The sequence below is a fragment of the Rhinopithecus roxellana genome, chromosome 1 (genome assembly GCF_007565055.1).
Source record: "Rhinopithecus roxellana isolate Shanxi Qingling chromosome 1, ASM756505v1, whole genome shotgun sequence".
In the NCBI taxonomy this organism is placed as follows: Eukaryota; Metazoa; Chordata; class Mammalia; order Primates; family Cercopithecidae; genus Rhinopithecus; species Rhinopithecus roxellana.
The window spans coordinates 63,551,704-63,567,773 of NC_044549.1; the positions used below are offsets into that span (position 1 = coordinate 63,551,704).

General features: G+C 40.0%; 1 protein-coding gene across 1 annotated transcript in view; it reads right to left on the minus strand.

Annotated features, from left to right (window-relative positions):
* SHQ1 (SHQ1, H/ACA ribonucleoprotein assembly factor) overlaps positions 1–16,070 on the minus strand; it is a 109,586-nt gene that overhangs the window by 84,199 nt on the left and 9,317 nt on the right. Inside the window, exon 5 of the mRNA XM_010385980.2 lies at positions 11,231–11,343. Within this exon, the coding sequence (XP_010384282.2) occupies positions 11,231–11,343 (113 nt within the window). The remainder of the gene's footprint in view (positions 1–11,230; positions 11,344–16,070) is intronic.

The following is a 16,070-nucleotide window of genomic DNA, read 5'->3' on the forward strand; positions in this document are numbered from 1 at the left end:
GGACACCAAAGGCAAGAGTAGAGGAGCCCATCTGAAAAGATGCCATTTTCCTCCCCAAGGGACCACGATGAAGGGAAAAAGAAAACTGGCTTGGAAACATGGTATTTCTACCACCTCCATCCCCCTCCCCACCAAAAACACGTCCAAAATGTTTGATTATTTTGAGTAAAATTTCACTAACACAGTCCTAGTAATCTGAACTGTGCTGGTCTATGCTTGACATTGTCCATGAATTAAGAGTTTCATGAACAAGCGCTGACGGTGACTAATGTTTTACTTTTCATAACAAATTACTTTCAAGTTTTGTTTGTCTGTTTTTTCATTTGAGATCTCAATTTTTTTTCAAGATTTTTAAGGTCACGAATTGAACAAGCATTCACTGAATGCCCTCTACGTGCGTCGTCAGGAAGACAAAGATCTGCAAAATTCACTTCCTGCCCTTAAGGACTCCACAATTTAATGAGAACCATGTACACAAATACAGAACATTATAAAACAATGCGGTAAAAACAAGATAAACTGTAACAGGGGAGCCCTGAGGTGGGCTTCCTAAGCCAGTCTAACAGAGCAAGTACATGGGAGAAACAATGAGCCTAGTCTGAAGAGATAAGAACCACTATTCAGGCAATGTGGGGTCAGGGGAATTAAATGGCAAAGGGATACCATGATAAAAGGAAATATGAGAAGCAGCGTGGGCTGGGTGTGGTGGCTCACGTCTGTAATCCCAACACTTTGGGAGGCCGAGGCGGGTGAATCACGTGAGGTTAGAAGTTCGAGACCCGCCTGGCCAACATGGTGAAATCCCATCTCTATTAAAAACACAAAAGTTAGCCAGGCATGGTGGTGCAGGCCTGTAAGCTCAGCTACTCAGGAGGCTGAGGCGGGAGAATCACTTGAACCTGGGAGGCGGAGGCCGTGGTGAGCTGAGATCGCACCACTGCACTACAACCTAGGCAACAGAGCAAGACTCCATCTCAAAAAAAAAGAAAAGCAGTGTGGTACAGGTGGGGAAATGCAAACATTCATCATTGTTGAGATGTAGAACGTGAGCAGGGAGTGGCAAAAGTGAAGCTACAGAGGTAGGCAGGGTCCAGATCACAGAGAACTTGCAATGACACACAAAGGAGTTAGGAGTTAGGTATTTTAAGCAGAAGAGCACCAACGACAGGGTTCAGCAGATTTTCATTTTCAGCACGTAAGACATCATACTAATGGTTCATGGTTGATGGATCTGAAGAAGCCCAGACTAAAAGCAGAGATGCCAGTTAGGCAGTTAGTGAGTGCTGCACTAAACAGACACAGATGAGGGCCAGAAACTGATGAAGTGGAAAAAAAAAATACTACAGAGATGAATGGTACAACTTCAGGATTGATTGAATGTGTGGGATAAGAGAGAAAGCAAAGATGAATCCTCGCTTTCTAACCGGGGTGACTAGAGTGAAAAATGGGGCATCAACCAAGTTAGAAAATTCACAAAGACGTTAGAGGTAAAATGATGAGTTCAATTTTGGACATGTTGAAACAGAGGAGTCAGTGGGATACTGAGTCTCTCTCTAACCCTTCAATCTGCTTCTTCTTCATAGCACTTAATCAAAATAAAAATAGTGTCTACTTTCTCCACTACAATGGAAGTCCCACGGACAACACAGAGATTGAGATCTTGCCGTATGCACCATGGTGTCCTTGGTATCTGTGACACTGCTTAGCATGTAGTTCATTCAGACAAATATTTGTTGAACAAATACATACATAAATGAAAGAATGGATACATAAAATTGTATTCTAATGCTTTTTCTCAAGTTCTGTGTTTTGAATTGAGAGCCACCTCAGAAGCATGTGATCCTGCTCCCAGTCTTCCAATTACTATTTATTGTCTTAATATCCACTCAATAAATCCAAGAGTTTAATCAATATACCATCTTCTTTCACAAATTTAGAGTAATGAAAAATTATCGCAATTTAAAATGGTACCACAAATGGCATAAAATCATTTTTGTCCCTTTTCTTATCTCACAGATGTTTAGAATACTGACTAAATTCTTGTGCTTCCTTCCAAAGAAAGAGGCAAGATTTTAAGAACTTATTAATGTAAAATGTATGCCAACAATTTAAAAACTATTGGGGAAGAAAAAAACCAAACATTATCAGCAAGAGAAATATGAATACTTGGCTATAATAAGCAATAAGGAATGACTATTAAGAAATGCTGGACCGGGAGCGGTGGCTCGAGCCTATAATCCCAGCACTTTGGGAGGCCGAGATGGGAGGATCACGAGGTCAGGAGATCGAGACCATCCTGGCTAACATGGTGAAACCCGGTCTCTACTAAAAAATACAAAAAATTAGCCGGGCGTGGTGGTGGGCGCCTGTAGTCCCAGCTACTCAGGAGGCTGAGGCAGGAGAATGGCATAAATCCAAGAAGCAGAGCTTGCAGTGAGCTGAGATCCGGCCTGGGCGACAGAGCAAGACTCTGTCTCAAAAAAAAAGAAATGCTTCAAGAGGGTGGTTCCAAGATGGCCAAATAGGAACAGCTCCAGTCTACAGCTCCCAACATGAGTGACACAGAAGACAGGTGATTTCTGCATTTCCAACTGAGTGACCAGGTTCATCTCACTGGGGTTTGTTGGACAGTGGGTGCAGGACAGTGGGTGCAGCCCACTGAGCATAAGCCGAAGCAGAGCGAGGCATCTCTCACCCAGGAAGCACAAGGGGTCAGGGAATTCCCTTTTCCTAGCCAAGGGAAGCTGTGACAGCACCTGGAAAATCGGGTCACTCCCACCCTAATACTGCGCTTTTCCAACAGTCTTAGCAAATAGCACACCAGGAGATTATATCCCGTGTCTGGCTTGGAGCGTCCCACACCCACGGAGCCTCGCTCATTGCTAGCTAAGCAGTCTGAGATCCAACTGCAAGGCAGCAGGGAGGCTGGGGGAGGGGTGCCCGCCATTGCTGAGGCTTGAGTAGGTAAACAAAGCGACCAGGAAGCTCGAACTGGGTGGACCCCACCGCAGCTCAAGGAGGTCTGCCTGCCTCTGTAGACTCTACCTTTGGGGGATGGGGCATAGCCAAACAAAAGGCAGCAGAAACCTCTGCAGACTTAAATGTCCCTGTCTGACAGCTTTGAAGAGAGCAGTGGTTCTCCCAGCACAGGGTTTGAGATCTAAGAATGGGCAGACTGCCTCCTCAAGTTGGTCCCTGACCCCCATGTAGCCTAAGTGGGAGGCACCCCCCAGTAGGGTCAGACTGACATCTCACATGGCCGGGTACCCCTCTGAGATGAAGCTTCCAGAGGAACGATCAGGCAGCAACATTTGCTGTTCAGCAATATTCACTGTTCTGCAGCCTCCACTGCTGATACCCAGGCAAACAGGGTCTGGAGTGGACCTCTAGCAAACTCTAACAGACGTGCAGCTGAGGGTCCTGACTGTTAAAAGGAAAACTAACAAACAGAAAGGACGTCCACACCAAAATCCCATCTGTACATCACCATTATCAAATATCAAAGGTAGATAAAACCACAAAGATGGGGAAATAAACAGAGCAGAAAAGCTGAAAATTCTAAAAATCAGAGCACCTCTCCCCCTCCAAAGGAACGCAGCTCCTTGCCAGCAATGGAACAAAGCTGGACGGAGAATGACTTTGATGAGTTGAGAGAAGGAGGCTTCAGATGATCAAACTTCTCCAAGCTAAAGGAGGAAGTTCAAACTCATCGAAAAGAAGCTAAAAACCTTGAAAAGACATTAGATGAATGGCTAACTAGAACAAACAGCATAGAGAAGACCTTAAATGACCTGATGGAGCTGAAAACCATGGCACAAGAACTACATGACAAATGCACAAACTTCAGTAGCTGATTCGATCAACTGGAAAAGGGTATCAGTGATTGAAGATCAAATAAATGAAGTGAACCAAGAAGAGAAGTTTAGAGAAAAAAGAGTAAAAAGAAACAAACAAAGTCTCCAAGAAATATGGGACTATGTGAAAAGACCAAATTTACGTCTGATTGGTGTACCTGAAAGTGACGGGGAGAATGGAACCAAGCTGGAAAACACTCTGCAGGATATTATCCAGGAGAACTTCCCCAACCTAGCAAGGCAGGCCAACATTCAAATTCAGGAAATACAGAGAATGTCACAAAGGTACTCCTCGAGAAGAGCAACTCCAAGACACATAATTGTCAGATTCACCAAAGTTGAAATGAAGGAAAAAATGTTAAGGCTAGCCAGAGAGAAAGGTCGGGTTACCCACAAAGGGAAGCCCATCAGACTAACAGCAGATCTCTCGGCAGAAACTCTACAAGCCAGAAGAGTGTGGGGGCCAATATGCAACATTCTTAAAGAAAAAAATTTTCAACCCAGAATTTCATATCCAGCCAAACTAAGCTTCATACGTGTAGGAGAAATAAAATCCTTTACAGAGAAGCAAATGATGAGAGATTTTGTCACCACCAGGCCTGCCCTACAAGAGCTCCTGAAGGAAGCACTAAACATGGGAAAGAACAACCAGTACCAGCCACTGCAAAAACTCGCCAAATTGTAAAGACCCTCGATGCTAGGAAGAAATTGCATCAACTAATGAGCAAAATAACCAGCTAACATCATAATGAAAGGATCAAATACACACATAACAATGTTAACCTTAAATGTAAATGGGCTAAATGCCCCAATTAAAAGACACAGACCGGCAAACTGGATAGAGTCAAGACCCACCAGTGTGCTGTATTCAGGAGACACATCTCATGTGCAGAGACACACAGAGGCTCAAAATAAAGGGATAGAAGAAGATCTACCAAGCAAATGGAAAACAAAAAAAGGCAGGAGTTACAATCCTAGTCTCTGATAAAACAGACTTTAAACCAACAAAAATCAAAAGAGACAAAGAAGGCCATTACATAATGGTAAAGGGATCAATTCAACAAGAAGAACTAACTATCCTAAATACATATGCACCCAATACAGGAGCACCCAGATTCATAAAGCAAGTCCTTTGAGACCTACAAATAGACTTAGATTCCCATACAATAATAATGGGAGACTTTAACACCCCACTGTCAACATTAGACAGATCAACAAGACAGAGGGTTAACAAGGATATCCAGGACTTGAACTCAGCTCTGCGCCAAGCAGACCTAATAGACATCTATAGAACTCTCCACCCCAAATCAATAGAATATACATTCTTCTCAGCACCATGTCACACATACTCCAAAACTGACCACATAGTTGGAAGTAAAGCACTCCTCAGCAAATGTAAAAGAACAGAAATTATAAGAAACTGTCTCTCAGACCACACTGCAATCAACCTAGAACCCAGGATTAAGAAACTCACTCAAAACCACTTAACTACATGGAAACTGAACAACCTGCTCCTGAATGACTACTGGGTACATAACGAAATGAAGGCAGAAATAAAGATGTTCTTTGAAACCAACCAGAACAAAGACACAACATACCAGAATCTCTGGGACACATTTAAAGCAGTGTGTAGAGGGAAATTTATAGCACTAAAACGCCCACAAGAGAAAGCTGGAAAGATCTAAAATTGACACCCTAACATCACAATTAAAAGAACTAGAGAAGCAAGAGCAAACACATTCAAAAGCTAGCAGAAGGCAAGAAATAACTAAGATCAGAGCAGAACTGAAGGAGATAGGGACACAAAAAACCCTCTAAAAAAATCAATGAATCCAGGACCTGGTTTTTTGAAAAGATCAACAAAATTGAGAGACCACTAGCAAGACTAATAAAGAAGAAAAGAGAGAAGAATCAAATAGATGCAATAAAAAATGATAAAGGGGTATCACCACCGATCCCACAGAAAAACAAACTACCATCAGAGAATACTATAAACACCTCTACGCATATAAACTAGAAAATCTAGAAGAAATGGATAAATTCCTGGACACATACACTCTCCCAAGACTAAACCAGGAAGAAGTTGAATCCCTGAATAGACCAACAACAGGCTCTGAAATTGAGGCAATAATTAATAACCTACCAACCAAAAAAAGTCCAGGACCAGACAGATTCACAGCCAAATTCTACCAGAGGTACAAGGAGGAGCTGGTACCATTCCTTCTGAAACTATTCCAATCAACAGAAAAAGAGAGAATCCTCCCTAACTCATTTTATGAGGCCAGCATCATCCTGACACCAAAGCCTGGCAGAGACACAACAATAAAAAAAAGAATTTTAGACCAATATCCCTGATGAACATCGATGCGAAAATCCTCAATAAAATACTGGCAAACTGAATCCAGCAGCACATCAAAAAGCTTATCCACCATAACCAAGTGGGCTTCATCCCCGGGATGCAAGGCTGGTTCAACACATACAAATCAATAAACGTAATCCATCGTATAAACAGAACCAAAGACAAAAACCACATGATTATCTCAATAGATGCAGAAAAGGCCTTTGACAAAATTCAACAACTCTTCATGCTAAAAACTCTTAATAAATTAGGTATTGATGGGATGTATCTCAAAATAATAAGAGCTATTTATGACAAACCCACAGCCAATATCATACTGAATGGGCAAAAACTGGAAGCATTCCCTTTGAAAACTGGCACAAGACAGAGATGTCCTCTCTCACCACTCCTATTCAACATAGTGTTGGAAGTTCTGGCCAGGGCAATCAGGCAGGAGAAAGAAATAAAGGGTATTCATTAGGAAAAGAGGACATTAAACCGTCCCTATTTGCAGATGACATGATTGTATATTTAGAAAACCCCATTGTCTCAGCCCCAAATCTCTTAAGCAACTTCAGTAAAGTCTCAGGATACAAAATCAGTGTGCAAAAATCACAAGCATTCTTATACACCAATAAAAGACAAACACAGAGCCAAATCATGAGTGAACTCCCATTCACCATTGCTTCAAAGAGAATAAAATACCTAGTAATTCAACTTGCAAGGGATGTGAAGGACCTCTTCAAGGAGAACTACAAACCACTGCACAACAAAATAAAAGAGGACACAAACAAATGAAACAACATTCCATGTTCATGGATAGGAAGAATCAATATCATGAAAATGGCCATCCTGCCCAATGTAATTTATAGTCAATGCCATCCCCATCAAGCTACCAATGATTTCTTCACAGAATTGGAAAAAACTACTTTAAAGTTCATATGGAACCAAAAAAGAGCCCGCATTGCCAAGACAATCCTAAGCCAAAAGAACAAAGCTGGAGGCACCATGCTACCTGACTTCAAACTATACTACAAAGCTACAGTAACCAAAACAGCATGGTACTGGTACCAAAACAGAAGTATAGACCAATGGAACAGAACAGAGCCCTCAGAAATAATACCACACATCTACAACCATCTGATCTTTGACAAATCTGACAAAAACAAGAAATGGGGAAAGGATTCTCTATTTAATAAATGGTGCTGGGAAAACTGGCTAACCATATGTAGAAAGCTGAAACTGGATCCCTTCCTTACACCTTATACAAAAATTAATTCAAGATGGATTAAAGACTTAAATGTTAGACCTAAAACCATAAAAACCCTAGAAGAAAATCTAGGCAATACCATTCAGGACACAGGCATGGGCAAGGACTTCATATCTAAAACACCAAAAGCAATGGCAACAAAAGCCAAAACTGACAAATGGTATCTAATCAAACTAAAGAGCTTCTGCACAGCAAAAGAAACTCCCATCAGAGTGAACAGGCAACCTACAGAATAGGAGAAAATTTTTGCAATCTACTCATCTGACAAAGGGCTAATATCCAGAATCTACAGAGAACTTAAACAAATTTACAAGAAAAAAAACCCCATCAAAAAGTGGGCAAAGAATATGAACAGACACTTCTCAAAAGAAGACATTTATGCAGCCAACAGACACATGAAAAAATGCTCAACATCACTGGCCATCAGAGAAATGCAAATCAAAACCACAATGAGATACCATCTCACACCAGTTAGAATGGCGATCATTAAAAAGTCAGGAAACAACAGGTGCTGGAGAGGATGTGGAGAAATAGGAACACTGTTACTCTGTTGGTGGGACTGTAAACTAGTTCAACCATTGTGGAAGACAGTGTGGCGATTCCTCAAGGATCTAGAATTAGAAGTATCATTTGATCCAGCCATCCCATTATTGGGTATATACCGAAAGGATTATAAATCATGCTGCTATAAAGACACATGCACACGTTATGTTTATTGCGGCACTATTCACAATAGCAAAGACTTGGAACCAACCCAAATGTCCATCAGTGATAGACTGGATTAGAAAATGTGGCACATATATACCATGGAATACTATGCAGCCATAAGAAAGGATGAGTTCGTGTCCTTTGTAGGGACATGGATGCAGCCGGAAACCATCACTCTCAGCAAACTATCACAAGAACAGAAAACCAAACACCGCATGTTCTCACTCATAGGTGGGAACTGAATAATGAGATCACTTGGACATCACACACCAGGGCCTGTCATGGAGTAGGGGAGGCAGGAGGGATAGCATTAGGACATATACCTAATGTAAGTGACGAGTTAATGCGTGCAGCACACCAACATGGCCCATGTATACATACGTAACAAACCTTCATGCTATGCACATGTACTCTAGAACTTAAAGTATCATAAAAAAAAAAAAAAGAAATGCTTGAAGATGCTGTCAACATATTTTAGTGTAAAACTAATACCCCAAAGGAATTACAAATAAGAAATGGATAATAAAAAACAATAAACATTTATAGATCATCTATGATATGCCGATCATATCCTTTTTTTGGCTGCAAAACATGCCAAAAAAAACACAAAAAACAAAAAACAGATTATACCTAAATAACATCCAGATTTTACAATAAAAGACTTTTAAATAACAATCTAAAATCATATATGTGCCTTTGAAATGTATAAATTTTTCTTTACAATCAATTGACTTCACTGTGTTCTGCTTAGGCTGAAATTAAAATTTGTTTTCCTAAAGCCCCCCAAATCCTGACAACATGAGGAAACACTATGACTTGTAAAGACAAAGTCAAACAACTTACAAATAGGTAATATTACATACATTATTGATTATGCTAATATTATATACATTATGTATTACAAGTGTATATTATAATGTATTATCTACACGGTGATAGTAATTTAAAGTGAGCCTTTTTTTCTCCACTGTTTTAACCACTAACAACAACAATAAAAGCACTGAGCTAAAAAAATTTTTAATTAAAAAAATTTAAAAGCATTTTAGTTGCATTTCATTTAATATTAATACATTTGGGTGAGTCAGGTAATATTATGCTAATATTATATACATTATGTATTACATGTGTATATTACAATGTATTATCTGCATGGTAGATGGTAATTTAAAATGAGCCTTTTTTTCTCCACTGTTTAAACCACAAACAACAAGAAAAAAGCACTAAGCTAAAAAAACGAATTTTTAGTTAAAAATTTAAAAGAATTTTAGTTGCATTTCATTTCCTATTAATACATTGGGTGAGTCAGTCAGCTAATAACGAGTAGTAACACAAAAATTACACTGAGCCAAAGTCTTACTGCTATCAGAAAAGTCACAAAGAATAGTTACCTCATGACTCCCACTCTCCTCGCTTAGCCCATAACTAAATTTAAACCATTCCTGTAAGAACTGTTCTTTGAGAAGTGGAAAGAATATTTCATGCATAGTATTAAAGAAAATGAGCTTCTGGATAAAGACACACAGAAGACGGAGAAAAATAAGGGTTGCTTATAATATCACACTGCTAACTATAAATTCCAATTTCCTAATTCTCTCAGGCCATAGTTATTCTTCTAGTTTTAGAAGAGAGGAGATAGGCAGTTCTTCTAATTAAGCTTCCTCCCACTTGAAATTTCAGTCTTGTAAAGCTCACTCTGTTTTTATGCTAGCCTGAGAAATTTGCTGACAATGAAATTTCCACTTTAAATATTCAGCATGATTTTAAATGAGTTTCTTCAAATTACTCTTCAGTGGACCTTTAAAACCACAATTGGAGAGATAAAGGTAATTAGAAATAGCAATGTAAATGGAGTTCAATCTCTCAGATGTCCTCCAAAATGTAACATCCCCTGCTCTTACCCAGTTTCCCTTAGGATGTTAAACAGTTCAACCATTTATCATTACACATCACTCATTCCATTTGCACATCACAAGATATATCCCTGCCATTCCAATTAGTATCCTACTGTGTCACAGGAGATAGAATGTTAATCACAAGAGCTACAGCAGTTAAACTGAAATAGTGTACATGAAAAGGATATACAAAATGACAAATGGAGAGACTCTTTTCAAGTCTTGGCCAAGCCACTTAGTAGTAGTGTGACCTTGAGCAAGTCCCTTAACCTCCTCTCCTCATCTGTTGTGAAAACCGAATAATCACATGAGTGCACTTTATAAGCTTCAGGTACTATACCAATATAATGAGATACAATGATTAGAGCTATATATGTAACAGTTAAAAAAATCTTGACCCAGAATAATAATTGAGGTCTACATCAACCTAAAACACTCATTCTCCATGCATCCTAATAGAGCCACATGTCCAAGAGAGGTGGACAATCCTTGGAAGAAATGCTGCTATCCTGGCCAGCGGGAGGTATCACAATCTCTCAAGTCATCATGTACCTATCTGTTAATTAGATAAGTTCTTTATGCAAATGTAAGCCTGACGGAGACACATTATAGCCAAAAACACAATTAATGCCAGTGGGAAATACAGCAAAACTTCAAATTAGATTCTATTTATACTGTACCACAAAGTATAATTACTTGTTCATTGAAAACATATCATTGATTACAAGGGCTAGTGGATGAAAGTATTAGGAAGATCCTGGGATCAGTCAAGAAATATGGTGCAGGTACATTCAAATTCTTAAAGAAACTGAAACATATTTTCACTTATGCATACCATTAATCACAACCAAAAGCTTACTTAAAAGAAGTGTAATAGTTTCATGAATTCAGTATTATATTTTTAAGCCTGGCAAGAAAAAAACTAAAAAGTATGTTAGAAGAGTTCTCTGTTGCTAAGATGAACAACTTGAGATATAAGAGGCAACATCTTACAAAGACTACAGAGGTACAACAGTTGTAGGTTAATTCAAACGTCCATTAAGGTCTTCAGTCTTCAATAGTTTCTAGAATCCAAAACGCACATCCCTAGCAGAGTTAAAAAGATACTCAAAAATTGTAAAATAAATGTCAAGTAAATTATTTAATCTTCAAAAACCTGATTACTCACAGATAATGATCAGGATCAAACTTGGCCAGCTCAGCAGCCAGGCGCTTCTGTCTTCGTTCAGCTGCAGGGGTGAAATCTGGATTCTTAATATCAATAACATCATTCAATTCATCCTGAGGATACCCAGAAAAGAAATAATTGCTATCTCCTATATTTAGCATTTAAAACTCAAATTTTATACAAAATGCCAAAGCACAGGAAGAACCTAACTGATCAGTAAACCATGATGCCACCTGTGACATTTACATTCAAATCCAACAAATGTTTAAGCACCTACTACTTGGTAGGCCCTGTGAGATCTTTCTCATAACTTATCTCATTTAATCCTTACAACAACAAGCTAACTGACAGATATTAAGGCTATAAAAGTTTAACATAAAAAACAGAATGGAATAAACCCCTACAAGCAAGGAGGAACATTTAACTCAACATCCATTTCCCCATTTACACCTAGATATTTGAAAGTTATCAACGTAGAGTGGCTTGATTTTCAGACATCTACACATAGTCTCTTCTTTCTTCCTATAGTCTAGCTCAGCTGGTCTAAAGAAGCATTACCATACAGACAATATCCCTTATACGAAATGCTTGGGATCAGAGTGTTTTGGATCTTGAATATTTCTAAATTCTGGAATACCTGCATTATACCAGTTCATCAGGCCTATTCCAATAATCCCAAATGCGAAATGCCCCAAAGAGTATTTCCTTTGAGGGCCATGTTTGTGCTCAAAAAGTTTTAGATTTTGGATCATTTCAGATTTCAGATCCTATAAAAGACCATATACAAGCTGAGCGTGATGGCTCACACCTGTAATCCAAGCACTTTGGGAGGCCAAGGCGGGTAGACTGCTTGAGTCCAGGAATTCGAACTATCCTGGGCAACATGGCGAAACCCCATCTCTACAAAAAATACAAAAATTAGCCAGGCGTGGTGGCTCACGCTGGTAGTCCCCGTTACTTGAGAGGCGGAGGTGGGAGGATGGCTTGAGCCCAGGAGACGGAGGTTGCAGTGAGCCAAGATCATGCCACTGCACTCCAGCCTGGGAGACACAGCCAGACTCTATGAGAGAGAGAGAAAGAGAGAGAGAGAGAGATTACAGGCTCACGTCTATAATCCCAGCACTCTGGGAGGCCGAGGCAAGTGGATCACGAGGTCAGGAGATCGAGACCATCCTGGCTAACACGGTGAAACCCCATCTCTACTAAAAATACAAAAAATTAGCCGGGCATGGTGGCAAGTTCCTGTAGTCCCAGTTACACAGGAGACTGAAGCAGAAGAATGGCGTAAACCCAGGAGGCAGAGCTTGCAGTGAGCTGAGATCATGTCACTGCACTCCAGCCTGGGCGACAAAGCGAGACTCCGTCTCAAAAAATAAAATAAAATAAAATAAAATAAAATAAAATAAAATAAAATAAAATAAAATAAAATAAAATAAAGCAGTTCTTTTCCTCTCTCCTCTTCCCCCTGGCCTCCAGATTCGGGGCCTCCACATATAGTCATGCAATATGTACACAGCAGAACATGAGTGTTCTATGGCAGTGCAAGCCCCACCCAGGCTTGTTCCATGCACAGTCACATGCAGCAGCCCTGTTCAAACTGGACCCTAAAAAGAAACAGAAACAAACTAAAAGCAAAGGTAGCTTGGGGTTTAGACGTAGAAGGCATCAATCAACCAAACGGAAGAAAGAGGATGAGAAGTGTTCAACTACAGCAAGAAAAAAAGGTTCCTTTTTCTTTTAAACAACTGCTACGGCCACTAGTTACTAGAGCTATTTAAAGATAGACATTGCCAAAAAAAGGTCATGTAGGATTTAAATTAGGCTTATGGAAGTTTATGCATAGGTTAGGCAGAGACAATCCAGAGAGAAAATAAAGAACAGTGAACACATCTGGCTAGTGGGTCTCCTGGAAACAATGGCCTCAGGTCCCCATGTGGCCAAAAGGACAGGGTCAGCAAGCCTAGCATCCTGCAGCGCTGGCAGCAGCAGTCCCAGGAGCTTGCTGGGTTGGCGCCCAAAGACTCTAGGATTGTTGCTGCTGGCAGCCACCGCTGCCAGAAGCTTGTTGTGAAGTCCTGACTTTGAGCAGCCAGGGCAGTTTTCCAAAGGCACCCTGGTGGCTGGCAGCAATTTCAGAAAGGAAAAAAAGACTGGGGGTAGGGAGAGTATATCTCTGTGTATGGGGATTAGAGGGAGGAATGGTCAGAGAATTTGTTTCAGCAAAAATATTTTATTTTCTTTTTATCAGTTTACATATAGAAGTTTACAAGCAAATCCTGTCTAAAAAGCTGGAGGCAGGCCAGGTGCGGTGGCTCACGCCCGTAATCCCAGCATTTTGGGAGGCCGAGGTGGGTGGATCACGAGGTCAGGAGATCAAGACCATCCTAGCTAACACGGTGAAACCTCGTCTCTACTAAAAATTACAAAAAAATTAGCCAGGCGTGGTGGCGGGAATCTGTAATCCCAGCTACTGAGGAGGCTGAGGCAGGAGAATGGCATGAACCCAGGAGGTGGAGCTTGCAGTGAGCTGAGATTGCGCCACTGCACTCCAGCCGGGGCGACAGAGCAAGACTCCGTCTCAGGAAAAAAAAAAAAAATTGGAGGCAAAAAAATGTGAAAGACTTCTGTAAAGGGCTAAATTATTCAATGAAGAAAAGATCCCTGAGTTGAAATTATTATTTTTTTTACTTTCTTCTTTGTATTATATTTCTATAATAAATCTGTATTGCTCTTATTCTTAGAAACAAAAAAAGCCATTTTTCATCTATGGAGGGAGGAAAAAGCTGTAAAAATACTGATATGAATAGTTAATGAAGCTGTATGGACATCTCTTCATCTACGGGCAGAACTAGAAAAAATAAACTTGTGCGAAAATAGTATTTGAGAAAATGGTGAAGTTTTCAAAATCATTTTAAATTAGAAGAGATGTTCTAAAATATCTTATTTGTGATCATCATTTCAGTTTCTTCTAGCTGCTTTACTCATAGAAATAGGGTCATATTATTAACCTTACATGATCACTCAGTTTTGAACCACTTGTTACAGCTGCCATAAACAGAGCAGCTGTGAATACAGAAGAACTCTACAAGTAATTAACCAATTATGCAAGATTTCTGTGGCAATATTTCATAAAACATATCTACCTTAATACCTTCAAGAGGATACATTTGAAGTTTTGGAATCTTGGGTTTACACTTGATTTCTAAAAAAGTCTGGTTGCTGCACACAAAGTACTCAGCACAGGGCTACCCAAATCCTCTGGAGCAAGGTGGGCTTCAGAATTCACTCCTTCAGAGTTTGGAAAGGTAACATGGTGCGCACACCATATTTTATGTAATACCCTCTAAGATGTCTGGGGCAGCGCCCATATCCAAACACTACTTCTACAAGGAAGTTTTGAATATGTACACTAAGTGGGATTTAAAAACCTGTATCAGTTCAGGTTAAGTTTTGCCACCAAATTAAACATTTTAAAACTTTTAGTTTTCAGAACTTTGTGTGATCCCAGCATTCCACATATGGGGTTATAAACCTATACTACAAGTAGTATACTATTCACTTTATAAAACCCTTAGAGTCTTCCCAGATGCTCAGCCGTTTTTCCCCTACATTAGGGAATATGCATTCAAATTGTTTAGAAAAGCAATGCTCATGCAATTAAAATTTGAAGAAGAGTTTAATGATTTTAGACAATTAAGCCATTTTAAATGCTTAGAATAATAAACATTAAATTCAGTGGTTCATTTCCTTTTTTTTCTTTTTTTTTTTTTGTTTCCCCTGAGATTTCGTCTCACTTTGTCACCCAGACTGGATGGAGTTCAGTGGCGCAATCTCGGCTCACTGCAACCTCTACCTCCTGGGTTCAAGCGATTCTCCTGCCAGCCTCCCAAATAGCTGGGATTATAGGCATGCCCCACCATGCTCAGCTAATTTTTGTATTTTTTTTTTTTTTTTTTTTTTTTTTTTTTTTTGAGGCAGAGTCTCGCTCTGTCGCCCAGGCTGGAGTGCAGTGGCCGGATCTCAGCTCACTGCAAGCTCCGCCTCCCGGGTTTACGCCATTCTCTTGCCTCAGCCTCCCGAGTAGCTGGGACTACAGGCGCCCGCCACTTCGCCCGGCTAGTTTTTGTATTTTTAGTAGAGACGGGGTTTCACCGTGTTAGCCAGGATGGTCTCGATCTCCTGACCTCGTGATCCGCCCGTCTCGGCCTCCCAAAGTGCTGGGATTACAGGCTTGAGCCACCGCGCCCGGCCAATTTTTGTATTTTTAAGTAGAGACAGGGTTTCACCATGTTGGCTAGACTGGTCTCAAACTCCTGACCCTCCTGCCTCACCCTCCCAAATTGCTGGGATTACAGGCATGAGCCACCACGCGCAGCCACAGTGGTTTATTTCTGATGGGAAATAGAGGGATGTAAACAAAAAGGGATTAGACAGGCATGAACTATATTGGTTAATATTTAATGTTTTTAACCTAAGTAACAAATATCCAGGTATTTGATACATTAGTTAAGACATCCAAAAAGATAGAAAGTATAGCAGCTTCAAAAAAAAAATCTAAATTATTTATTAAGTGAACATTTTCAAGATACAAGAATTTCTGACCTAAAAGGGACTCATTCTAGGTTCACATTATGGCATTCCTGCAACATCTCAGCAACGTGTCAGAAATCCTTCAAAAGGATTTTCCGTAAACAGCAGCAACAATTAAGTAACAAATCCCTGGCCTCAAGAAGCACTTCTAATCTAAATGTAAAATCTGTACTTAGCCGTGTGACATTTATTATCATTCATGTACAGCGTTAGATTGGCAAGCCCCAAACAGCCTGACCACAAACTATCT